This window comes from Arachis hypogaea, chromosome 9, assembly GCF_003086295.3.
Source record: "Arachis hypogaea cultivar Tifrunner chromosome 9, arahy.Tifrunner.gnm2.J5K5, whole genome shotgun sequence".
Lineage (NCBI taxonomy): Eukaryota > Viridiplantae > Streptophyta > Magnoliopsida > Fabales > Fabaceae > Arachis > Arachis hypogaea.
Window position 1 is genome coordinate 655667 of NC_092044.1, and position 27793 is coordinate 683459.

The 27793-nt window shown below is 30.9% G+C and overlaps 1 protein-coding gene and 1 long non-coding RNA gene across 3 annotated transcripts; both read left to right on the plus strand.

Moving 5' to 3' along the window:
• Positions 1-17641: 17641 nt before the first annotated feature.
• LOC140175420 (uncharacterized) lies at positions 17642-19907 on the plus strand. Of its 2 annotated transcripts, none has more exons than XR_011866168.1 (4): positions 17642-17812; positions 17904-17958; positions 18047-18175; positions 19626-19907. It is a non-coding gene; the product is annotated as an uncharacterized lncRNA (long non-coding RNA). The 2 variants fall into 2 exon arrangements; XR_011866167.1 differs by having other exon boundaries at positions 17644-17812; positions 17904-17953.
• Positions 19908-24812: 4905 nt separating this feature from the next.
• On the plus strand, positions 24813-27433 carry LOC112709741 (CBL-interacting serine/threonine-protein kinase 5). The gene is made up of 2 exons (XM_025761648.2): positions 24813-26010; positions 26318-27433. The coding sequence occupies exons 1-2, from the start codon at positions 25485-25487 to the stop codon at positions 27175-27177; spliced, it is 1386 nt and encodes a 461-aa protein (XP_025617433.1). The 5' UTR covers positions 24813-25484; the 3' UTR covers positions 27178-27433.
• The last annotated feature ends 360 nt before the right edge of the window (positions 27434-27793 follow it).

Below are 27793 nucleotides of genomic sequence, written 5' to 3' on the forward strand. Positions count from 1 at the left end.
TTGTTGGTTCTGTTGCATTCCTCTCCTGAGTTTCTCTGGTAATCAAGAACTCTTCATGGTGGTCCAACAATTGGTATCAGAACCTAACAAGTGGTATCAGAGCCAATGGTTAATTAGTCTTCCAACAACCTCCACCACCTTGATTTGTCAGATATTGGCTATCTTAAAGCTGATCATATGCTAGATTGGATTTCTAATCTTTCCTTTCTGTAGTATCTGGACCTCACTAGCATTAATCTTCAAGAGAAAATTAATTGCCATCAGTCAGTTACATTGCTTCCTTCTCTTTCAGAGTTATATTTGGAGTATTGCGGACTTCGGGGCATCTTTTTATCCCTCCAATACACAAATTTTACTGCACTTGACTTTCTTGATCTTTTTAACAATGATTTTGTGCCAGCTAAGTTACCAAAACAAATTTTCAATCTTAGTTCTAGTATTTCAGCTATTTTTCTCAAACATTTCCACACTTTCAAAGCCTTGATACCTTGTTTTTGGATGACGATGATCTCAACGGGTCCATTCCAAATTGGGTAGGTCAATTTGAGAAACTAAAAAATATGTATCTTTCTAGAAATATATTTTCAGGTCCTTTGCCTACGGGTCTAAAAAATTTGTCATCTTTGACTTGTTTATCACTTGAATCAAATTCTTTTATTGAAAATATTTCTGAAAATTTTTGTCATTCCTTTTCAAACTTAAAATATTTAGGTTTAGGCTCACAATCATTGTTGTTTGACTTTTGATCCTCAGTGGATTCCTCCTTTTCAACTCTAAATTTTGATATTTCCTTCATGGATATATACATAGGACTCGTTGCCTCTTTTGAACATTTTGAACTCAAGAATACCATTAGATTCAAGTGAAAAGTTCTGAAAATTTATTTCTAATCAAGTTGAGTATTTTATTTTCTACTATCTTTCACCCGAGCAAACCTGGTAGTGTAGGTTTATAGGTAGGTCCATTTTAGAGTTTCTTTTTTACTATCCCTCACACCTGCATCCATTAACCTCCTTTTCACTTTATCACTATTCTTGCTCTGTCCTTGGTTTCATAGCTCCTTCTTCCCTCACCCATTTAACCTTCCTTATCCCACGGTTCGTTATTTAGCTCCTTTATTTCTTCTTTGTAATCTTTTTTCTTCTGGCTCATTTCCAGTTCCTGTTATGTATACGCAGTGTAGCATTGTTTCTTCTTCTTTATCATTTTAACTTTCTTTTTGATTGTTTGCCCTAACCTTCTTTTTTTAGCACATTTTTCTGTTCTTTGGAGATTCGGCCATCCTGTAAGTTTTTTCCTCCTTATAGTCTATGTTTGTTGGTTCTGTTGCATTCCTCTCCTGAGTTTCTCTGGTAATCGAGAACTCTTCATGGTGGTCCAACAATTGGTATCAGAACCTAACAAGTGGTATCAGAGCCAATGGTTAATTAGTCTGGTATTTTAACGAGCTAGAAAGAGGGGGTCTGGTAGTTTAAAGAACTAGAAAGAGAAAAATCAATAGCTCACACTTGAGAGGTTATTAACTCAAAGCAAAATACTACATCGAAGATTTTTTATTTTATCTTTTACTTTCATGAAAGCAAACCTAGTTTGTGTGTGTGTGTTAAAAATTTAGTGGATCATAGGAAAATTTTTTTAGTAAAATCTTTTAAACTAACAATAGCAATTATGGCTCAATTTGTCATTTTAATCAGCATAAAGATTTGATAGTGTATTAGTGTTTTTATTCAAGATAGCCATGATTTTATATGACTAACATCTTGGACTATCAATCAAGAATCGATTATTATATTATTTTTGTTCAATTTAATGTCCCTAACACTTTTATACTGCCAATTATATGGCCTGTTTTAAAAGTTATGAAAATAAAAGGTAACAATAAAAACTAATGGTAGAAAGAAAAATTACCTTTTGCATGGACTTTTTGAATTAAAAAAAAAACACTTTTTATTACTCTACGACAGTATAAGCTTCTTCTAACTTTCATTAAAGCAAATCAGGGTGTAGACTTATAGCTAAATTCTATTTGAGTATTTTTCTCTATTACTCTTTGTTTTATATTATTCTTTTAACATCCGTGAGAGACCTACTGCACTCGTTTGAACCACAATTTCGGTGGTTAAACGTGTTACTAAAATGATAATCGAATTGGGTAGACAGTGACTCTAATAACATAAGTCGCAAGCCATATACAATCAAGGAAGAAAGAGTTTAATTGTAAGTTAGCTATGAGAAAGATCTGAAAATTGGGATATATTACCACTTTTCAAAAGACTGTGACTATCGCTTAAGTAGGATTATATTTTATTTTAACTATGTGATTTTTTATTCTTACCATATGCTTTTTAAGAGCAAATTTACCACTGATAGTTCATTAGTTCTATTTTTTAAACCATGTTTATAATTAATAACTTTAACGTACTAATTTTTTTCAAGAAATGGACTTTTGAACAAATTTAGGCTCATTTGTTTTGTTTAAATATTACAAAAAGCTGTAGCATTTGTAAATATATGTTTTGCGAAAGTAAAGAACAAGAAAATTCAAAACATTTCACAAAATGAGCATGAGAAAGTATAAAAGGACATCACTCATATTGAACAATGTAAACAACAGGTTAAAAAAGAGAATTTAAATTAATGTTAAAAACAACTCGGTTAGGTAGACAACAGAAATAGTGAACATGAACAATGAGCTACACTCCCTGCCTACAGAAGGTGAAAAAAAAGTTCACCCCAAAATCCTATTTTCACTTTTTACACTTTAATCATCCACTTTTTAATTTTTTTACCTCTGCACTCCAACTCCCCAAGGGTTTGCGCCATTGTTCCTTCTCTCATCAGCCAGCTTCAGCACTGTCGTTCCTTCCCTCACCTGCCAACCTCACTGTTGTCGTTGCTGTGCTAACTATCCTAGCAGAAGATAGTTGTCGCACTCCTACTCGAAGTTGCACCGTCACCTTCCACCGATGCCATTGACCGAGCAACAGCAGCAGCACCACCAAGAAGACATTGGTCATGAAAAATAAATATTCATAAATTAAACATTCCATTTGCATCAAAAATAAATATTTGCAAAGGTATAAAATTTTCACTGCATACCTTGTTAAGAAGTTGACCCTTATCAATGCTCAAATTCTCACAGTTGCCCTCTGATTGAGTAAAATGGTAAGTAATGTCAGAAGTTGGGGCATTTGAACCATCTTCACTAATTGATGAATTCATTTTCGGTCCTATTCAATCACATTCAACAATGTTAATTTTATTGTTATAGCAGCTGTGGCAACGCGCTTTTTGATCATGAGCCAACAGCAGCGATGGCAGTCTTGGGGACGTGAACAACAGCGATGGCGGTGGTCCTGAGATTGTGAACGACAATGAAAGCGGGAGAACGGGATTGTGAATCAACTGTGGTTGAGTGGGTTCTGCGGGACAGTGGCAGCTCTCAGAAAGACAACCATCACTGGTGATGGCTGCCTCTGCCGACGACTGTGAGATATGTAAGTTGACCTGCAGGGAGTTGTGTAGGCTACGTGGCAAAGGTGGGAGGAACCGAATGTAGTGTGAATATGTTAAGGGGTGTTAATCCTAAGTTTTCAAATTTGAAAACCTGATAATAATTAATTAAGATTCTAAATTTAAAATTAATTTAGCCTTCTTTTTTAATCTATTGTTCGCGTTGTTTACTAGCAATTCGCTAGATAAACAAAGTGAGATGCAATCAACGTGAACAATAGCCTTCTTTGCTCTAGGCCAACTAAACATAAAAAACATCTCAACCTAATTACTCATTTTTATTTGCAATTACACCGTTCACTTTCACTTTTCCCATTACTCTACTTTCACCACACGACTCCCCTTCTCCTCCCCTGTCACGTCATCAACATGTGATTGGCGATTGGATGCACACCTTGCATCACTCAACAGTGAACAAAATTGCTCCTCGCATAAGAGCTCCTTTCAGTGGCGACGACGCACTGTGGAGGCAGGATGGCGGTGGTCGGCGAAAGTGACTGGGACGTTGTGTCACGGTGCGATGAGAAAGCGTGGGATATGGTGTGAGGCTGTGTTTAGTGGAGATTACGTTACCTAATCCTAATTGTTCAAATTAAAAAATATGATTATTCCTAATTAAGTAAAAATTTGATTTTTAAAATTAATTTAAATTTCTTTTTAAACTTATTATTTAGGTTGTTTAGTACGAGTGATGTTCTCTTATACTTTCTCATACAATAAGTATGGAAGAATAATATAGTTATATACAACTTTTTGCAAAATTAATAATAGGGTAAAGTATATTTTTTGTTCCTGAAATTTAGCAGAAGTTTTAAAATACCTCTAAGTTATATTTTGTTTTAATTTTGTCCCAAAAATTTTTTATTTGCATCAAATATACTCCCGACGGTTAAATTTTTAAAAAAATTTAAGCCCAAGCTAACAATAATGCATGAAAATTATGCTTGATTTGCTTGTGTTGAGGTTTATTCTTATAAAATTATTGTTGAATTTGTCTTAAATTTTTTGAAAAGTTAGCTATCAAGGGTATATTTGATACAAATCGAAAAATTTTGAGACAAAATTGAAACAAAATAAAATTTGGGGAGTATTTTTGAAATTTTTGTCAAACTTTAAGGACATAAAATATATTTTACTCTTAAAAATAATACAAATTGTGATACATTTACTACCTTTCATTTTCTCACACTAGTTACTCAAAGAAAATGAAAATTCTTCCCACATTTCATATTCATACCAAGAATTAGTTACATTACTTAAATCTACCGTCAACAAAGCATCCATGTTGCAAGAAGAGATCCCTCTGGCTATGGGTAGGGCAAAATCCAGGTGGAGGCCTTATTTTCCTCAATGATGGCCTTTGCGGATACCATCCAAGCAACGACATCGGGAGATAACTTTTTTCAATATTTTGCCACGAAATGTCACTGCACCACAGAGACGAATGTGTGCAATAAAAGTAATGTAATACATTAGGCCGGCAACATGGGGAGCACCGGCAACACATTGGACATTAACCTTGACAATCTTACGAGGCTCAATATGCACCTTCTAGATAGTAATAACAACAATAAAAATAATCATTAGTGAATGAGATTATAGACATAAATAAAACACAATAAAGCAAAAACCATCATAGACACAACTTTTTGGTCATTGTAGAATTGCAAGCATCGCTGAATCATATCCTTCACAAGTTTCTGACGATGCTTATTAAACAGCGCATAGGGTCCAATTCCTTCGGCATTCTACCTCCATAGTCAGGAACAATGAGATTATATTTAAAAAACCCTAATGAGTTAAATTATGAGATTATATAAAAAAAAAGCGTGTGGTGAATTGAAAAGAACCTGACTGCTGAATGACTGTCTATAATACTCATTAACTTGTTCATCAGTGAGTCTTTTATCTCTTTTAGCTCCGACAGAAGCCTTACTAGTCGGACGGTGTACAGCAGAAGTTCCTTTCACCGTTTTCTTCGGATTACGATCCACATCATCCCTACCTCTTTTAGCTCCAACAGAAGCCATATCTCTCTCTAACTGTCAATTTCAGAATCAATCAATAAATAACAACAAAACAAGATAGAAGCACACGGAGTTTCAATTCAATGATGCACAAAATCAATCGTGTGAATCGGAGAAGAGAAGGCGGAGTACTTACGACAATCACCGGAACGTATGATATGAACAAAGAGTCAAAGAAGTCGACGATTCTGATACTATTGAATTGGGGTTAGGGTTTTTATTATTTTTTACTGGTGCCTTCAACGTGAATTCACGGAGGGAAGTGTTGTTTATTGGGCTTATATGTTGGGCTTTTTATTGGGCTTCTTGTTGGGTTTATTTTCATGATTTTTACTACTTGGTAGGTTTATAATTGGCTCTCTTCCTTATAAACACCATGGATACTAACCTTGACAAGGTGATCAAGCTCATAACTCGCATTCTACATGGTAATAACAATAATAATTAGTGAATGAGATTATAAACATAAATTAAAAATCAATAAAGCAAAAACCATCATCATAGACAATACTTTTTGGTCATTGTATACTTGCAAGGCTTGTTTAGCATAATTGCTCAAAAGTTTCTCATATCTTTCATCTATGTTAATGTGAGCATTTCCGCCAATCGGATGATCTAAACCTGAATCTGAATCTGAATCTGAATCTTCATCAGAATAAGTTACTACTTTCACCGTGTTATTCAGTTCATCATCAATCTCGTAATCGGAATCTAAATCTAAACCTGAACCTGAATCTGGATCTTCATCGGAAGAAGTTACTACTTCCACCGTGTTATTCAGTTTATCATCAATCTCGTCCCTACCACTTTTATCTCCAACAGTAGCCATATCTCTCTTTAACTGTCAATCTGATTTAAAAAATGCAGAGGAGAAGCATGCCAAGGTTTAGTCAATGATGCACAGCAAATCTCAAATTAGGGTTCTTAATTTCTTATTTATTATTGGAGAATTATAAGGTACAGATTTTATTTGTATAGATATTCTTTTTTTATTCATAAATAAAATAATGTGTGTATTTACAAATGGTTAAATTACACAGTTAGTCCCTACACTTTCAGTGAAATTGCAAATTGGTCTCTACAGTTTAAAAGTTTGTAATTGGGTCCCTGAAGTAAATTAAAATTTGTAATTGGGCCCCCACTAACGTTTAGCGTGAATAGAGACGTTAAATGTTGTTATTTTACCAGAATGCCCTTATCTATCATAACGTTCTTAAGAGTCAGAGTGAAAGAGAAGATGACGATCTCTCACAGCGTTCCTCCAGTATCTGTATCCCTTTGTTAGGGGTGAAGAAGGGTTTCTTCGAGCTGTGATGGAGTCAACCCAGTTGTCCGAAGGAAGCTCAACATCTAGGAGTATGAACAAGAGAAGACATCGATGCTTCTGTGGGGAAGAGATGGTGGTGCTCTCGTTGTCGTCAATGAACAGCCCAGGTAGGAGATTTGTTGCTTGTTGTAAATTACCAAAGTGTAATTTTTTTGAGTGGATTGATAGAGAGGAAGAGGTGATGGGAAAGGGGAGAAGGACTCACTGCTTTTGTGGAGATCTGCTGAAACTCCGAACCTCCAGTACTGTGATGAACCCAAATAGAAGATTTATATCCTGTCCCACTAGAAGATGCAAGTTTTTTGAATGGATTGATGAAGAAGACATGGCTGGGGCTCAATCTCAATGCACCCAACACAGATCTCAAACGGAGGGATGCTCAAAGCATGGTGGAGATTTTATAAGGTTGGATGAATCTATGAATGCTGCACTACTAAAGGCACAAGAAAGAAAGATAGATAGATTACATATAGAGATAGGACGCATGGAAGCAAGTCTAGGAAGATTGCGTTCTGATTTTACATTGCTACAACAACAAAATGGCAGAGTAGAGAGTGACATGAAGAAGCAGAAACAATTGCAGAAGATGATATTGAGTTATGTGTTGGTTGTAATATTTGCAGTGTATTGGTTTAACTAAGTTTGATGAGATAGGAGGAAAAGTGTATCTGCAGTGTGTTGGTTGTAATATTTGCAGTGTATTGGTTTAACTAAGTTTGATGAGATAGGAGAAAAACTGTGCTTGCAGTGCATTTGAATAGTGTTTAGTGTTGAATGTAATCATCTATTTTTTATCAATGACAAGTGAATCTGAAAAATTATTTGCATTCATTTGGTCCCATAGTAGAAAGCTCTAGTAGACATAATATAGAGTAAAGTAGTTAACATTCATATTAATTAATAGTCAATGTGGTCCCTCCAAAACAGCTAGCCACATGCCCAATATAACAAAAGCAACAAAACAAAACAAAAGTGGTTCATAATCCACTGACAGTACATGGACATAGGATACAATAAAGTTCACAGTCACAGCCAAAAAACTAATACCACCAAGTCCTAATTACTTAAAAAAACTAATCTTCTGTGAGGTCTACGGTTTCAGTTGGTCCAGATTTTGCCTTCCTCACACCTATCTTAAGTCTCCCACTGCGCCGCACACCTAAAATTTTTGTCTTAGGCAGTGGTGGAGCTGTGGACCTTGTTGGAGCTGGTGCAGGTTGTGGTGGATCTGTTGGAAGAGGCACTGGTGGAGCTGTGAAAGTTGTTGGGTCTGGTGGAGGCAGTGGTGGAGCTGGTGCAGTCACTGGTGGAGGTAGTGGTGGATCTAGTGCATTCACTAGTGGAGGCAGTGGTGGAGCCAGAGCAGTCACTGGTAGTGCAGAAGGAGTAGCAGATCTAGATTTTCCAGGCCTGGATCCTCCTCTACCACGTCCCCTTCCCCTTCCTCTTTGGCTAACACTAGCATATCTAGTGGTGGAGGTTGCAACAGTAGCAGGAGCAGGGGCACTACCATGAGGAGCAGGGGCACTACCCTGAGGAGCAGCAGTTTCAGATCCAGGGTTATTTCCTGAAGAGAAGAACACACATGATGAGTGATAGAGTACAAGACTACCAAACTATGAGGAAGCCAAGAAATAAAGGCAGATACCTGTTATGTCTGGATTGGGACAATGTCTCCTATTGTGTCCATATTGGCCACAGTTGCTGCAGGTAACTGATGTTCCACTCCTTCTTAGTTTTGTTTGTGATCTATCCTCATCGTGCTCTCTAATTCTTACTCTCCTAGGTCTTCCAGGCTTGACTCTGAAGATTGGAGGTCTAATTGTCTCAAGTTCGACCTTTGGCCACATATTTTCACCATTAATTGGATTGAGTGTTGTCCCATAGCATGCCATATATGCTGCTGGTGTGTAATAGTTACTGCAGTAGTCCTCAGGGTTGTCTCCTTTCATGAATATTGCAGAACAAGCATGCATACAAGGCATGCCAGCCAACCCCCAGAACCTACAACTACATGAACCGGCCAGTAAATCCACCACAAACCTCTCTTGAATCATCCTATTTTTATGTGAAACCTCATACTTTAAATCCCCAGCCCACCTAGGTTGCCATTCCATGGACCTTCTACATATGATGTCTAACCTCTTTCTAGGCTTAGGCAGTATTTTTTCCATGAACTTAGCTCCCTTTTTCTTCTTCTCAGCAAACCTCTCCATCCAATAACATCTAATCCATTCAAACATGGTTAAAATGGGCTTGTCACGAGCTTCCAGAATTCGTCCATTAAAAGCCTCAGATATGTTGTTCATCAGCATATCACTCTTGGCATATGGAGTGAAGTGAGATTTAGTCCATACCTTAGGATCCAGGGCTGCCAACTTGTCATAACACTCTTTATTTACCTCTTTCAAACGATCCATCTTTCTATTCCACTCCTCCGCATAAGTTGCCTTAGCAGTAGAAAGTATCAAGTCCCTTAAAACTGTTCCCCCACCAAAAGCCTTCTTACAGTTGGCATAGAGATGTCGGAGGCAAAACCGATGCTCCACTCCCGGAAGCATTTCATGAAATACTTGAAGCAGCCCCTGCCAAGTGGTCAATGGTCAGCTGAAGTAAAATTAAAATTCACAGAAATTTATAAAACCGAGTTCATAGAAAACTACAATTAATATCTTGCCTTTTGCTGGTCTGACATAAAACCCATTTCTTATTTGTCAACTCTCCAATGTCATGAAGTAGCAAGTCCAAGAACCAGGCCCATGAATCCTTAGTCTCTGCCTCTACTGCTGCAACTGCTAGGGGAAAATAGTTATCATTGGGATCTCTACCCACAGCAACCAACAATTGTTGTCCATGATCACCCTTCAGATGGCAACCATCAAGTCCAATAATAGGCCTACAAGCAGCCAGGAATCCTTTCTTCACAGCATCAAGACACATGTACATTCGTACAAACCTTGGTAGGATTGTTGGAGAGGGTCTTTCCAACTTCAGCTTCAATGTCGATCCTGGGTTTGCTCTTAAGACCTCTGCACAATAGTCTCTGATCCTCCCATATTGCTGCACTGCCTTCCCATGCACCACTTCCCTTGCCTTTCTTCTTGCCCAGTAAGCTTTCCACACAGATATATTTGCCATGTATTTTTCTTGAATAGTTTGAATTACAGTCCCCAGCTTCATATCTTCTCCTCTACTTATGTTATTAGTAATTTTTTTAGCAATCCAATTGCTGGACGCAAGACGGCCACTGTAGTTCCTCCCACAAGTGTGCTTACTGTTCAATGTCTTCAGCCTAACACATCCAGATTTTCCTACTTTACTTGCAAATGCCATCCATGGACACTCTCCGCCTAAACCCTTGCATTTGACTCTGCATCTAACCTGATCGTTCTTGACATATCTAATGTCCCGTCCATTCAACAATGCATGTTCCTTGATAGCCTCCTTAAACTCAGCAATAGATTTAAACTCAGTCCCCAGCCGAAACTCATAATCAACACTCATGTCAGCTTCATTATATCTAGGATACCTCTTTCTTCTTACGGGCTCATCAGAATCTCCATCATAGCTGTCCAATGACTCTGTATCATAACCCGAAGAAATATCACCAACATCAATTTCTGCTCCATCTTCAGTCACCCCTCCTGTGTTATTTTCAACACCAACTCCCACATCAACATTATTAGCATCTGTTCCTAATGAGCCACTGTTACCTCCGAAGGCATTTGGATGCTGACCTTGTTGGTTTTCTTTTTCAACATTAAAGCCAAAATGATCCTCGTGATCACCATCGTCCGCACTGTCATCAAATCTGTTATCTTCACTTGAAGACTCTGATTGACTTACCACTTCTACTTCAACTAAATCATTAGCACTGTACTCACCATCAGAGGGTATATAGTCTTCATCAGTTGAGGTTATCTCAACCCCATTTCCTTGTCTACACCCACTAACTGCATACACATGGCAGTGTTTAATCTCTTGTTCCACTACATACTTACCCATTCTCATTGCATCTCCATCAGACTTCAACTCCCTAAGACCATCCTTCAATGAAACTCCAGGTTCGTTCCACCAGATTTTAGCATTGCCTGTGTATCCAACTTCTTTCAGCGCTGCAACAATTTCTTGTAACGACCACTCATCTAACTCAAACTGCAACCCTTCCACTACCATCCCACCAAGGTATTCTTTCCCTCCTTTCCTGCTAACCATCTGACCACCATGGTAGAGATCGAGAGTAAACACAGAATCTCCCATCACTACCAACAAAAATAAAAAAATAGATTCATCAGAGAAACCCTAACTACATTAGATACTCTAGCATCCACTGAAAAAAAAAAGAACCAAATCAAACCATAACATTCAACTCACACCTGTGAAGGGACTGGGGGTTATGAACCCTTACCTGATTTAGTGTTGCTCTCTTGCACACTTCACTCTTCAGCTGCCAATAATGTCAACCATAAAGCAACTCCACACAGTCCGAACCACACACTCGACGATCAACTCCAACAATGGAAGGGAAGCCTGAGCAGAGAGAAATTCTACTGGAGATGAAGCGTAACGATAATGAAGGGTCTCAGTGGGGTTTTTGGTCATTACAAAAATTTGGAAGTAAGAAATAACGAGTATTTTCTCAGTCAAGCTTCTACATGTGCAACTCACATGCTCAAGGGCGAATATGCTGTAGAATATTCCGTTAAATCAAACGGAATTTGAACGGTAGGGACCCAATTACAAATTTTAATTTACTTCAGGGACCCAATTACAAACTTTTAAACTGTAAGGACCAACTTGCAATTTCACTGAAAGTGTGGGGACTAACTGTGTAATTTAACCTTTACAAATCTGCAAGATAACGTAGGAAAGAGAAAGTAGAATTATAGTTAATACTTAATACACTTTAATAGTTTAATTACAGAATATTATTTTTATCAAAAAAAGGAAAAAAATATGAAATAACATAAAATTCATTTTTGAGAATGAGTATGTGTATATAAAAGAGAAAGAGTCAGACATTCTCTCCAAATATTAAATACACTTTGCCTTTCATATGTTTTCTTAACTCTTTTAATATTAAAATTTCTTTTTATTATTGTATTTAAAAAATAAAATTTATTATTAAAAAATTATTTATTGTATTTTTAGAATAAAGTAATTATACACATAAATTTAATATATCTTTTTAAAAAATAATTAAGCATTGTTAAATTAGTTTAAACAACTTAAAAAAATAATTGACAAAAATAACATTAATTTAATATTAACTAGATTTATTTTATTTTAACTAACAAATGAACATATAGTAATAATAATACTCCAAATTAATTTTTAATAAGGAGGCGCGTGGACTAAACGTGCCATAAGAGGCGCGTTTTAGGGGTAAATGAGTATATGAACTTGTAAGATTTGTATAGTAAAAAAGGCTTGTATATGAAGATTAATTCTTAATTTTTTCATCCAAGTTTTAAATTTTAAAGTTTTTGCAATTTAAATTACATCTTATCTAAATTTAAAATTTTAAAATTATTGTAATTTAAAATTTTTAATTTATCAAGTTTTTCAAACTAAAATAAATTGATCCAATCTAAATAATAATTACTAGAATAAAAATGGATAAAAAAATTTAATTAATATAACATAAATTCTTATTATTTGATTTTTTTATCCATTCTGATTTTAGTAATTGCTATTTGAATTGAATCAATTTATTTTGGTTTGAAAAACTTGATTCTAGTAATTGCTATTTGAATTGAATCAATTTATTTTGGTTTGAAAATCTTGATAAATTAAAAATTTTAAATTATAATAATTTTAAAATTTGAGGATAAAAAAATTAATTTGTCCTTTTAAATTATTTGAAACTGATTCATCTAATTAACTATTATGTTAATATTTATTTTTTAAGTATTAATTTATTTGAAACAAAATTATTAAAAATTAATTTGAAATATTATTATTACTGCATGTTGATCTGCTAGTTAAAAAAAACAAATTCAATTAATATTAAATTAATGTTATTTTTGTCAATTATTTTTTTAAGTTGTTCAAACTAATTTAATAATATTTTAATTATTTTTCTAAAAGATATATTAAATTTATGTGTGCAATTACTTTATTCTAAAAATACAATAAATAATATTCTAATAATGAATCTTATTTTTTAAATACAATAAAAAAAATTTAACATTAAAAGAGTTAAAAAAACATATGAAAGACAAAGTGTATTTAATATCTGAAAAAAATGTCTCATTTTTTTCCTTTTATACACCCATACTCATCTTTAAAAATAAGTTTCATGTTGTTTCATATTTCTTTTTTTCTTTTTCTTGATAAAAACAACATTCCGTAATTAAACTATTAAAGTGGGTAGTGTATTATCTCTTCTAACAATAATTCTATTTTCTCTTTCTTAAGTCATCATGCAAATTTGTAAACACTCATATTACCTGTGTTGTTTTCTTTGTGAATAAAAAAAGAATATCTGTACAAAAAAATCTGTACTATAGTATGACCCTTTATTATTTTTTGCCGTGCCTTTTTTTTTTTGGCACCTTCGATTGACGGAGGTAAGTTTGGGCTTATAGGTTGGGCCTTTTATTGGATACCTTTAACATTCTGATTCTGTTTATTGGGCTTATACTTTGATTTTGGTTTTTGGGATGAAGCTAGTTTTTCGTAAGTATAATTCAATAATGATAAAAATAATCACAAATCAATTAAATTATATATAGAGTGCTGGTTTAGGCACAATTAAATTAATTAAATTACATTTTTTTATTTTTTAGTGTATCTGATAAATTTTAAATAATAAAAATAAAAGTATAAAAAAATATTTTTTTTAAAAATTATAATTTATATTTTTTTATTTTTTAAAAAAAATATTTTATATAATAAATAAATAAAATTATATAAAATATTTAAATATAAAATTATTTTTATTTTTATAAACAAATTTTTAAAAAAATTTCAAGAATAACGTCCAAACAAGTTTAGAGTATCTATAAAAATAAAGAAACTGTGTGTAAAAGGCAATGAAATGAATATTAAAAGAACAAAGAGAAAAAATATTAAAAAATATTGAGCTATAGTTTGGCCGTCTTAGGCCGCCTCAATAATTTGAAGAAAATATCTGCCCAAAAAAAAATCTGAAGAAAATATAAATTATTATTACTTTGTGCCGCTTCTTAAACTAATGCATGTATATAATGTGTATGAGTAATGAGTTTGGAGGATAATTTTTTTTAATAGTTAATACTTAAAGGAGTAAAACGTTAAATGTGCATGTTATTTTTAAAAAATATCAAAAAAATGAAAATGTTCAAAATTTTTTAGTATTTTCAAATATTTTTTAATATAATATACACTGGTCTGACAAAAAATTATCCATGTAAATATAGAAAAAAAAAAAACAAACATAGATTAGAAGAAGAATATATAATATTTATATGCGACTGTAATTAGCATGTAAGTTCATGATTGTTCTTTAATTATTTCCTCATATATTTTTCTTTGAAATAGATGAAATTGATATCTATAGATTATCTTGCGATTATTGGCTAACACAATTTTAGTTAAGCTGAAATTTTAAAAATTTGAATGAAGAAATAATAGTATTCTTCCTATTTAAAATAATAAGATTTCATGTTCCTCTAGCTTGGTATATATTATATCATCATCGAGGGATATGTGAATGAAATGTTTTACAAATTTTAAATTATAAATATATTTTTTTTCCATCCAACAAAAGAGAGGAGAAGAGAAAGAAAGAGAAAAAGAAAAAATTAGTTGAATATGAATTAAAAAAAAAAGTTTGATTTTTAATTTTATTTTGTTGAAAATTTTAAGATTTTTTAACTTTAAGATTTATTCATGTTAAATTATTAAGAGAACAAGAGTGCGAAAACATACCTAAATTCGTGAGTATAATTGAAAGAATTTAATTATTTGATTTTTTTAATTAAAATTTTGTGGATTTTTAATAGGATTAAATCGTAATTCCTATAAAAAAGAATTACAAAAATAATTTTAATGTGTTAAAAATCAAAATCTTAACGTTACTATTTATATTTGAGTATGACACTTATTAAATTTTAAAATTTAAATAAAATAATATCTTTGTTTTTAATCTTAACTAATTTTAAATAAAAAATAATAATATAATAATTAATTCAGTATTTATTATAATAAATAAAATTATCGTTATATAAATAATTTAATATAAAATAACTTAATTTTATTATTATATATTAATATATATGTATTGTCTATAAATAAATCATATTTTAAATATCTAATATTTTATAAGTTAATAATATAAGAGTTTAATTTCTTTTGGATGAAATTGATAACTTGGATGCAGTGGATGAATTGGATATTAGCTTACTATTATGCTAAATCAAATTATCAATAATTGTTTATATAGATTAATTTATTCAGTTATCATATTAACTTATTGCTACGTTGCTCAACTCTAATATATAAGATAGAGATAGAAATAGAGATAAAAGATAGGGAGAGGTATATATAAAGAAACATGTAATCATGACAATCATATATTATTTACAAAAATAATAATTAAAGACGTGGGACAAATCATATATAGTTGCTTCGCCTGGATATATTGGAATAATTCAGAAACTATTAATTATATATAATGAGTGTGTATTCATCACACCTTTGAAAGATACTATTTTATCTACAAAAATGCCACTATTTTATTTTATTTTTGTGGTCCATCTCTTATGCAAGTTTATGCTTTTCTATAGAACTTATTTTATTCATAAATTGATTTCAAGCTAATTTAGATTAAATTAAGTGAATCAAATTTGTCAAAAATCAGGTGCTCGTTGTTTTTATATTTTTCTTCCCCACTTATTGTTTCACTTATTATTTGTTAATTCATGAAAGTGAAATTTAGTTTTCATTGTGAAAGATGTGATCACTAACTTTTTTATTTCTATTGGTTGCGGTGTGATGTGTGTGAGGCACCTATTCTTGTTTTTATTATATGAAAGTATATATATGCAAGTTTATTCAATTTTTCGAATAAGGTTTTATATTTATAGACGAGAGATCAACCTCTATAAAAATGTTGGTATTTGATTTTATAATTAACTAAGTTTGATTGTTTAAGATATAGGACTTGTTTGAACGTTATTAAATCGATAAAAAATAATTTATTTTAATAAATTTTTTATTTTTTAATATATTTGATAGATTTTTAATAGTAAAAATAAAAGATTAAAAAATTATTTTTTTTAAAAATTATAATTTATATTTTTTTTAAAAATATATTTTTTATATAATAAATAAAAAAAATACTTTTATCTTATTTTACCTAAATATAATTGATAAATAAAAAATTAATTTTATATGAGATATTTAAATAAAATTATTTTTATTTTTGTAAATAATTTTTTAAAAGAATATTATTTAAAAAATATTTTTTTTCAAAAATAGGACCCAAACAAATGCATAAAAATGTGATGACTACTATAAATAATACTTCAAGTAATTATTGTAGAACCTTATTTAATTTATACCAATAACTAGATATTTTACGTATTTAAGTGTATGCAATAGATTAAATTATCTTAGGGAGACTCTTAATTTTTCATTTCTTTTATAGGATTTGCATCCATCAAACTGAATCAAGTTAAGATGAAGTTCTAATAATTAACAGAATTTGGATGCTGATAATAATCATATCTATATTAAAAAAAAGGGAAAAAATATAGATATGTATAGTATTATAGTTATATAGATAAGTAATTTTTGTCATATAATATATATCTTTTAACTTCAAACGTTTTTGTCATGTAAAATCATAATTACAATTCTTCATGTTAATCTAAACATGTAAAGCTATGGTATAGTCTTCCAAAGTACATGTTTTATTGCAACCAAACGACCTCGCCATATTCTTAATTATCTTAACTAATTTCATAATAAAATAGTTAAGTTCAATTGTGGCTGGATTAATTAATCAACATGTGAGAAAACAATCAATTAAACAATAAAAATTCTAGAAAAAAAAAAGGCTAACAATGCGACAAATAAAGCTATTTGAAATAAGGTGTTATGAGATATTTTCTCCGCGTTATTTTATGGTTGTGACGCTTTGCAAACCATCAATTTGCAATTCTATATATATTTAATAATTTATCTACAAAACCATGATCAAATAATGCACATCGATTTGGAAAAAGTTCGCTGTTGCAATATCATTAAACTATGTATCTACTTTGTTCTAAGTCACATTATTGTTGGAATTAAAAGCCCACCTTTTTTGTTGAATATATAATATTTTTTGTTAAATATATATAAAAATATAAAATAAAAAATATTATTTATACTAAAAATAATTATAAAATTAATTATTATATATTTATATATAATTTAATTTATCTTTAATCTATATATACATATTCTGTATTGATAATTAATTTAAATAATTAATTTTGATGTACATCTAATATAATTAAATATAAGATAATTATTCAATTGTTCATAAGTAGGAGATGCTACATGTAAACCCCGATTAATTAGTAGATAATTAGTCAATAAATTAATTTTTAATAAGGAGGATTAGAAATATGAATATTATATCAAATTAGGATAGAGCTCATCGAAACGAGAATTTTGACACCAATTTTAAAGAAAACGGTCCAAAATTGGACCGAACGGGCCGAACCGGTTAAACCGGGCCCAAACCAGACCGTGGGCCCAACCGGACCAGCTTTTAAAAAGGACCCACGTCCTCATCTTCCCCATTTCAGCAACGTTGAAGTTGCAGGGGAAAGGAGAGAAAGGAATCCCGTAACCCTTACGGTGAACTCCGAACGCCGTATCTCCTCCGTCCGAGCTCCGATCGCCGCACCGTTTGTGGCCACGCGACCACCGCATCGAGCTCTACGTTTCTACCGGAACAATTTCATAGGTAACTTGTTTTTTTATTCTCAGCCTCTTCTTCCCCAATTTTTGAGAATTTGAGTGGAGGTATTGAATTTCTTTAATTTTTGATGTTTTAGGATCCAATTAGCTTGAGAAAAACGTTCACTCTTGCTTATGTGAAGCTTGGGTAGGGTGAGGATATGATAATTCTATTTTAATTTCATTGAATTTGAGCTTTGAGTATTAAATTGGATATATATGTGTTATGAATGTGTATTAGGTTGTGAATCAATAATTGGAGCTTGAAATTGTGAATACTGGAACTTGGAGGAAGCGGATTAGTTGAGTTTTGAGGGGCTGTCTTGGTTTTGAATAAATAACTTTGGTCGTTACGTGAAAATCGGCCAAGGTATGGTTTATGTTTCTTGCATTTAATATATAATGTTCTGTGAAAACTTAGGCTAGATGACCATAGGATAAGTTGGAATGCAGGTGTATGTTTAATGTTTAGTAATTTGTCGATGAATATAATTGGTTATTAATTTTGGATGTTGAATGTTGTTATGTTAATTTGGAGAGAATTATAGTTGAATGTTATTGTTGATGAACATGGTTGGTTTGGTGCTTGTTGATTAATTAATGATTCGGTGAATTATTGATTTGAGGTATTGTGTGTTAAAAGCCTAGGATTTGTGAACTATGACTCTTAGTTGAATTTTGGTTGTTGGATTTGAATATTGTATGAGTTTAATTGTTGATCTGAGGTAGATTTTTTTTGTGGAGATTGTTATGATAATGAGGAAGGGTATGTTGAATTGAAAAGAAAGCAGGTTTGGACCCGAAAAGGGTGGCAAAGTCCGAGTTTTAGAGGAGATGCTGCCGAAATTTTATAAAAATTAGAGATTTTGTTTATATGATTATTTAAAAAGATTTAGATTCAAAGGTTATATGGTTTGATTTAGAGTTATTAAGAAAATGAGCATGTTTTAAGTTTGATTCATTTAGAAAGTAATGAGTTATGTTTTGAATTGGAACTATTGATGGACGGAATGGGAGGTGTGATAATGAAGGATAAGGATTGAATATGATTGATGTATGATGATGAATGAAATGCGATTGAGAATGATGTTGAAGTTGATGAATTATAATTGAATTATTTATATGGCTTATGAATTTGAATAATCTGAGATACGAGATTCCCTGGATTAAGTGCCGTGGCTTGCCACCACGTGTACCAGGTTGAAAACTCGATACTCTGTTGACCCTACGACGTAAGTGTGTGACCGGGCACTATATGAATTCCCGGGAATGTTACCCCCATTGAGTATTATTGATTATTTGAGAAAAACTATGCATAGACTCTTGGGGATGCACGTCGGGGGATAGTCTAAGTACAATTCAGACTTGTCGGGTTGGCTGGATAACCGACAGATGAGCCTTATCAGCCATAGGACAGGCATGCATCATATGCATATTACTTGAATTACTTGCTTGTGTATTAACTGGGTGTGCCTAAATGTACTTGCCATGTTAAATGTATATTTGTTATCTGCAGTACTTGTAACCTTCTTGTGCTTGCCTTTGTTTGTTTACTTGTCTGTGAAAATGCATGATGGAGTTGGAGGTAAGGAGGAATGGCAGAATGGGATTTAGATTTAAGGTTAAGTTAAGTTAGGTTTAAATATCCTTAGTAAACCACCTTTTATGGCTTCTATTTAATACTTTAAGCTCTATAATCTGAGTGTCGGCGTTCTAGGATTGCCTCTGGCATTCCCAGGACCTTATATATTATGTGTGTGGCACCTTTACCATACTGAGAACCTCCGGTTCTCATTCCATACTATGTTATTATTTTTCAGATGTAGGTCGAGAGGCATCTCGTTAGGCGTCTGGACTCTTGAAGCGGAGTGGTTACTGGGTTATTTTGTTATCCTATGATGTATATATATGTACTTAGCTTTCTCTCCACATAACTTATTCTTTTTGATCCTCCTAAAGGTGTATGGAGAGGCAGGATTTTGTTTATGTACATTTGAGTTTTGGATATGTATATATATGTATATATGTGTGTATATTCTCCGGCCAGTCTTGACTTCGCAGGCTGAGTCAGGAGCTCGTTATTTTGTATCTTTGACTCTCTATTCCTGTTTTGGGTTACTTGACACTTGATAGCTGTAGCTTTCTTTGCACGCAAGTTAACTCATTTCTCGAGCGTTGCGCTTTTATATTCGCGATTTTTTTATTTCCTCTATTCTTCAAGGCTCCTAGCATATTATAATTCTTCTGCTATTATGTGTACTCATTTTATTTTAGAGGTCGTAATACCACACCACCTCTGTTTTACGACTTAAGCGTAAAACTTAATGTGGTAGGGTGTTACACTACAAAGGTTGAAAAAGTTATTCAATATCCAATTTTCTTTTATTTCAATCATTTTAATAAGTGTGATCACATTCTCATATATGCAACATATATTTGGTGTGAATTACATTTTATAAGACCAACTGCTATTAATATATATATATATATATATATATATATATATTTCCAACAAGTATCGATTAAGTTGACTATAAAAAAATTACTTTTAGTTGTATTTTGTTTTGTTTTTAGCGACAGTATATAAAAATAGCTCCTAACCATATATTTACAGTAATTAGACATTAATTATTTTATATTTTATTATAAAAAAATTTAGTGACAATTATAAAAAATACAAATAAAAACCTTCTCAACGATGATAAATCTTGTAACTTATAATAATAATAATAATAATAATAATAATAATAATAATTGAAAAAATTAAATTAAACTAGAATAAACAGTGTTGTTATTACCACTTAATAATTTGCTATAAAAATAGTTTTTGTTGTAGCGATAGAATAAAAATATGTATTAGAATTGTAATAAATGCGATAATATGATATTTTGTAACAGTTGGTTACTGTAATTATTAAATGGAAGTTCCCATCAGAAAGCCTCAAGCTCTCAACCCTCAACGACATGCATGCGTTTGATTGAGACAAACCGGATATATGCTTACACATTATTGAGATAAATTCAATAAATGACACTGAAAGCATAATTTTTTTTATGTTTTCTAATATTCTAATTCTCTTTTCTTATTGTTTGTTATTGACTTTGTTTTTTAGTAAGACTCTTTAATTTTATTCTTTAATTTCTTTTGATTTAATTAAAATTTTATTTTTATTTTTTTATATTTTTAATTCATTCAATTATTTTACATTTTATTTTGTAATTATATTAATATATATTTTTTTATTACATAATTAAATATTATTGAATAATAAGATTCATTAGTAATTTAAATTTTGAAATATAGTATATTAACTAAGAAAAAAAAACAGTTCAAATAAAAAATAAGATTTAAATATACAGATATCTATTAATATTTTTTTCTTTTGAAGTTAGTTCTAATTTTGTTAGTAATAATGACATTAATTAAAAAAAATAATTATAAATATTATAAAGAGTCAATTTCGTAATCTTATAAGACATAAATTTTAAATAATTATTTAATAATATATATATATATATAATAAAATATTTAATTATATTAATAATGAAAGAATTATTCAATCTTTTTAAAATATATATCAAATTTAAAAAAATTTAATTCTAAGCTATATATTATTATTTAAATTACTATATAAGTATTTTAATTTATTAGTTAAATAACTAAAAAATTAATTATATTTTATAATAATAAAATATAATTATAAAATTATAAAAATTATCATATTTTTTGAATCTGTCTATATAATGGCTATTCAATTTCGGGAAGTTAAGATTTAAAAGCATGAAAACATGGAGCCATAATAAGTGAGAGGCTGAAACAGATCATAAGTGATAGATTAATTCCAATTTTCAATCCTCAACACTCATTCAAACCAGACCTATATCTAGGATTTAGATCTTCTAAAGTTTGAATTTCATTTTAAAGAGTAAAGTGTGATTTTTTATTATTGATTTTATAGGTAAGATCAATAATAAATATGAAATAAAAATTATTTAATAATAAAAAACCACATTTCATTCTCTAAAGTGAAATTCAAACTTTAGAGGATTCAATACAAATTCCTATATCTATTATCTACCACTCATACATATATTATATACTAAAAATTGAATTAATTAATATATTAAAGGGAAATCTAAACTAGCGGTCACTATATGCAATTATGCACCAATGTTAATGTGGGCATTGTCAATGGAATTGAGCATCAAGTAGGCTAATAAGATTCTCTTCCAAAACTGAGCCACAACCATGAATGGATTCTTTTTTATTGTTTTTATTATTAATTTTGGAGGTTTCATAAGTCTTATTAGCTGTAATCGACTCAAGAGCACGTCAGCACCAGTCCCACTTCCCCTTACTTTTATTCATTTTGGATAGCATGGGACATTGTTCAGAGCCCCTACCTCCTCTAATCATTTTTTTTTGTCGAGATAAGAAGATTCGAATTTGCGATCTCTTAGTTGAATATAGAGAGATTATGTTATTTAAACAATAATTCATTGGTTATTAATCATTATTGTGAAGTGAACTATTTTAATTTTTAATCATTTATTTGTTACTTTTGAGAATTAGTTAATCATGTATATATGTCTTGTTACTTATGTGGCCACATTTTAATAAAGTTTTATTAACCTATGTTATTTTTGTAAGAACCAAACCCACAATAGACAAAAAAACTAAAAAATTAGTCAAATTTATTTAATTTTTTAATAATTAATTAATTTAAAATAGTTTTTTTAAAATAATTATATAGTTTATATATAAATATATTATTTTATTATATATAATTTAATTTTAGTTAAATCTCAATTAATTTTGTAAATATTTAAATTTTTAGTTTTGCTATTTTAATTACCGATTTAGCTTTTAGAACTTTAACTTGTGCCTAAAAATTAAAGAATAAAAAGAGTATTTGCTCATAATACACATTTTGAATATTACCCATAGTCATACTTTAGTTAAATCAACTTTTTATCTACAAGATCTTCAGTTATAATTAATGTATTATTAATTCAATAAAAGTTTGTGTACTAAATCACCACTACCTCCAGTTTCTATATATGATATAGATAACAGAATATATTTTCTTAAAAATTATCCATGATGAAAGACATGTTAAAAAATAATTTATTATTTTCTTAAATATTAATAATAGGTTGATAGTATGAATTTTCTAACATAATCAATGTATAAAAATAATATCTACTTCAAAATATTTAGTTGAAATTTTATTTTGAGTCAATCGAATTCAATAAAAAATAAGAATTAAATTTTGATGTATTAATTATATACAAATGATTTAGTATTAAACTACTCCTCCAACTTAGTCTATGACAACAATAAATTCGTGGTCTACAAATTCAACCCAACAGAATACATAAATTAAATTATAATTTTAGTTTTTATTATCTTTTCTTTATCTTATCTTTATTTGTTTTTATCTTTCATAGGACAATACTCTATATATATATTTTTTTGTTGACTTACTCTATATATATTTAGTTTTACCCTCATAATTTACAACATTCTTTAATTCAATTCAATTCAATCAATCAACAATCAATAAAAGTTTGCATTCTTTTTTTTTTATTCTTTCACAATTTTATCAGTTACTTTTTAAATTTAAATAATAAATTCTAAAATTATTTTTAACATGAAAATGTATATAATGTACAATTAAATATGGCAATATATATATTGAATCCAAATAACAAATCTCAAGTTAAATAAATTCTTTACACAAATAAAAATAATAAGAAGAAGTTGGAAAATACTAATAATTCAAGCTTATATAATAATAAATAAATAGAAATTTTTTTTAAAATTACTAATTTTTGGTATTTTTGTTATTATTATTTGACTAGTACAAACACTAAATTATTTTGAAAAAATAAATTTTATTAATTTATATATATAATTTTAAAAAATATAAATACAAATTTTAATGATTTATCTGTATAAATTTTAATAAAAATTATATATTTTTGTGTAAAAATTTTTATAAATATAAATATAAATAATTATTAGTTAAATATTAATAAAAAATAATAATATTTATTGATTATATAATATTAATATAATAATAAGCATAATGACTAGGTGTGAAAGAAAAAAAAAATAGGAATGCAATTGCAAAAGGTATACCATAACCTAGACGGCAAGAACAATGGTAGTACAAATAAGATAGCCGCACTCCAAAACCAAACAAACAATGATGATAAGTGGCTTTTGTTCCACGTCATCTCCACCTGTTTCAAATCTTGTTCAACTATATTTTCTCATTTTTGGCTTTTCTAGATATTTCTGATTTTTCTCCCACCTACTTTTGTTTTCATAATAATTGGTCCACCTCTTAATAGTTTCCCTTTTTGTGAAGAAACATCACTAATATATTAACAATATAATTAATTAAATATATATTTCATAAACAAAAACTTAAATGATTAAAACCTTTTAAACAGCATACAATAATTAAATATATAATACTAGAGACTCAATAAATATGATGTATTTTTGTAATTTAAATATTAGCACTTTTTTTCTCAACAAATATCTTTAAGATTATTATAATTATAATTAAGAAAACAATAAAACAAATTTGCAATAAGAAAATAAATTTTAAATATTCTTAATATTAAATAGATCCAAATTTTAAATTTTAATGACAAATCAAATATATCAAAAAAATAAATTTTAACTAATATTATTTTAAAAGATATTATATGTATATAAAAAATTAATTATCAAATTAATTATTATATATTTATATATACGTGTGTTTAAATTTTATTTTGTTTTTTAAAATTTGAGTTTAATTTAATAAACTCATGTAATTATAACTATTTTTTAAATAAATATTTATGTAATGTAATTAATGTAAAAAATAATTATTTTTATTAATATAAGATTATATATTTAGATGTGCGTATAAATGAATTTTAAATTGAGAGTGCATCAAAATTAAATTATTTAAAATATATTCAAAACATTAATTAGGTTGAATAGCTGGTGTTTTCCAATTTTTTCAGATCTTAGACTTCTTTGATCATTAAAAAAAAAAAAAAAACTAATATCCTTAGAAGCACATTTTAAATAAAAAGCCTACGAATCATACTAGTAAAATAATAAATTAATAATACTTTTTTAATTTTTATAGAATATCCTGGGTAGAGTCTAGTCAGCGTTTATCAGCAACCACAGGTCCTTACCTTTTTCTTCCAAATTCCAAATCCACTCTGAAATCAAAACCGCGTCCTCCAAACCGTTCTAGAGAAACACACAAAGCGCAATCCCAATCTCAATATATTCCCCCTCACTCCATTAATAAATTCCATCACAACACAAACTTCTTCAACTTTCACTCAACCTAACCCAAAAACGGAAAAACCACACCCTTATTTTTTCTCTTCTTTCCTTCTTCCTCTCTTGCACGTAGATACACACCGGAGTTCCAATCTGGTGTATCACCTATGCACCATGAAGATCTTCAACCCTTCTGAATCCTTTCTCCGAAACGTTGTGTGTCCCTCGGACACTATATTCCTCAAAGGAATGAACCTCTCCAATCTTCACCACTCCACATTCTCCCTCCTCTCTTGGCCATACAATTAGCCTTCACAACCACTAATCTTAACTAACTTTCTTTCTTTTCCTTTTCTCTCTCTGGAATCTTCCTCCCATGGATCTGAAAAACGAGATGGAGATCAAGTTGTCGAACAGCGCTAGGACGGTGATATTCAACAAGTACGAGATGGGACGCGTGTTAGGTCAGGGGAATTTTGCCAAGGTATACTACGGCAGGAACCTAGCGACGAACGAAAGTGTGGCGATTAAGGTGATAAAGAAGGATAAGCTGAAGAAGGAGAGGCTGATAGAGCAGATTAAGAGAGAGGTTTCGGTTATGAGGCTGGTGAGGCATCCGAACATAGTGGAGCTGAAGGAAGTCATGGCCACGAAGGGGAAGATATTCTTGGTTATGGAGTATGTTAAGGGAGGCGAATTGTTCAAGAAAGTGGAGAAAGGGAAGCTCAAGGAAGATGTAGCTAGAAAGTATTTTCAGCAGTTGATCTCGGCCGTTGATTTCTGCCATAGCCGCGGGGTCACTCACAGAGATCTCAAGCCGGAGAATCTGCTGCTTGATGAGAATGAAGAGCTTAAGGTCTCCGATTTTGGCCTCTCTGCTTTGCCGGAACAACGCCGTGCAGGTTCGTCACACTTTTTTAATATTTTTTTTTCAATTATTGAAAGTCTTAATTTGTTGCTACTGGTTTGGCTATATTAGGCTATGATTGAATCACAAAATTGACTATAATTAGGGCATAATTTCTCTTATTGATTATAAAATTAGGTCATAGTTTTAGTATGGTTTTGTAGTATACCATATTTGTTGGATGAGTCTTCCAATTTTGGTATCCACGCGAAAAATCAACATAACAAAATGCATGAACTCAACTGTTTAGAATTTGTTAGTGGAATTACTTGATGCTAATTGTTGTGCAAAACATGGTGCAGATGGTATGCTGATAACACCGTGTGGAACACCTGCATATGTGGCACCAGAAGTGTTGAAGAAGAAAGGGTATGATGGATCCAAAGCAGATATATGGTCTTGTGGAGTGATTCTTTATGCTCTGGTTTGTGGCTATCTACCCTTCCAAGGCGAAAACGTGATGAGAATCTACAGAAAAGCCTTCAAGGCTCAGTATGAATTCCCTGATTGGGTTCCGGAAGGAGCAAAGAACTTGATCTCAAACCTACTTGTAGCTGATCCTGAAAAGAGGTTCTCAATTGCAGATATCATGAAGGATCCTTGGTTCCAAGTCGGCTTCATGCGTCCGATTGCATTCTCCTTTAAGGAGTCTGCCATTGGGGACAATGTGGATGACTTCGATGAGGATGATGGTGATAGTAATAACAATCAAGAGTTTAACAAGGATGATTTGAAGCAGAGTAGTTCTGCTAAGCCTGCACGGCCGTTTTACAATGCTTTCGAGATAATTTCCTCGCTGTCGCATGGTTTTGATCTGAGGAGTTTGTTTGAGACAAGGAAGAGGTCACCTTCAGTGTTTATATCAAAGCTTTCGGCTCAAGCAGTGGTGGGGAAGCTAGAGGCTATGGCGAAGAAATTGAATTTCAGAGTGGCCGGGAAGAAGAAGAAGGAGTTTGTTGTGAGGATGGAAGGGGAGAGGGAAGGGAGGAAAGGGAGGCTGGCCATGACGGTGGAAGTGTTCGAGGTGGCGCCGGAGGTGGCCGTGGTGGAGTTCTCGAAGTCTTCTGGGGATACCTTGGAGTATATCAAATTCTGTGAGGAAGAAGTTAGGCCTTCATTGAATGACATTGTTTGGAGTTGGCAGGGAGATGGTAACAACTAATAATACTAGTCATGCCATTGGGATTATTTTGCCTATGTTGTTCTTCCTTTTTACTGTTTGATGCAGCTATATAATAATATAGTTTGATTTGCATAATAAGTAAAAGAAAAGGAAGATGCTAGGAAAGAAATAATGCTGTATTTTGATTTTAGTTACAGGATTTCATTTCATTTGTGTAAAAAATTTGAGTTTAGTTTCTGATGATGTTTGAAGTTAATACTGAAAAGTCATCTCCAACATATAGCTTTATTCTTCATTTAGTGTTTTATTGTTCCGAAATTTCAAATTTCTGATTTAATTTGGTGTAGAAAATGGATTCCATGATCTACAATATCTATATAATAAGGTTTAGTAGCTAACAATAGTTGAAGATGATGCAAAGAATATGTAACCTTATAATTTGTAAATTGTGGAATTCAATGTTACTTCCTTAAACATCTAAAAAATCTAATAGAAGGTAAAAGGTAATTTTATAAGCAAAAGACTACATGTGACAAGATAGTTTAAACATATAGAAGAATATTTACAGCTCATCAAAATTGAATTTCAAGAAATATTTGAATCTGCTTCTTATCCTCTACAACAATATGGATATAGATGATTCGTACACGATGGG

Bases quoted from the DNA above. Each gene is read 5' to 3' on its own strand.
- LOC112709741 (XM_025761648.2), top strand. From the start codon at position 25,485: ATGGATCTGAAAAACGAGATGGAGATCAAGTTGTCGAACAGCGCTAGG. The intron at 26,011-26,317 runs GTTCGTCACACT...AACATGGTGCAG, and splicing joins GCCGGAACAACGCCGTGCAG to ATGGTATGCTGATAACACCG.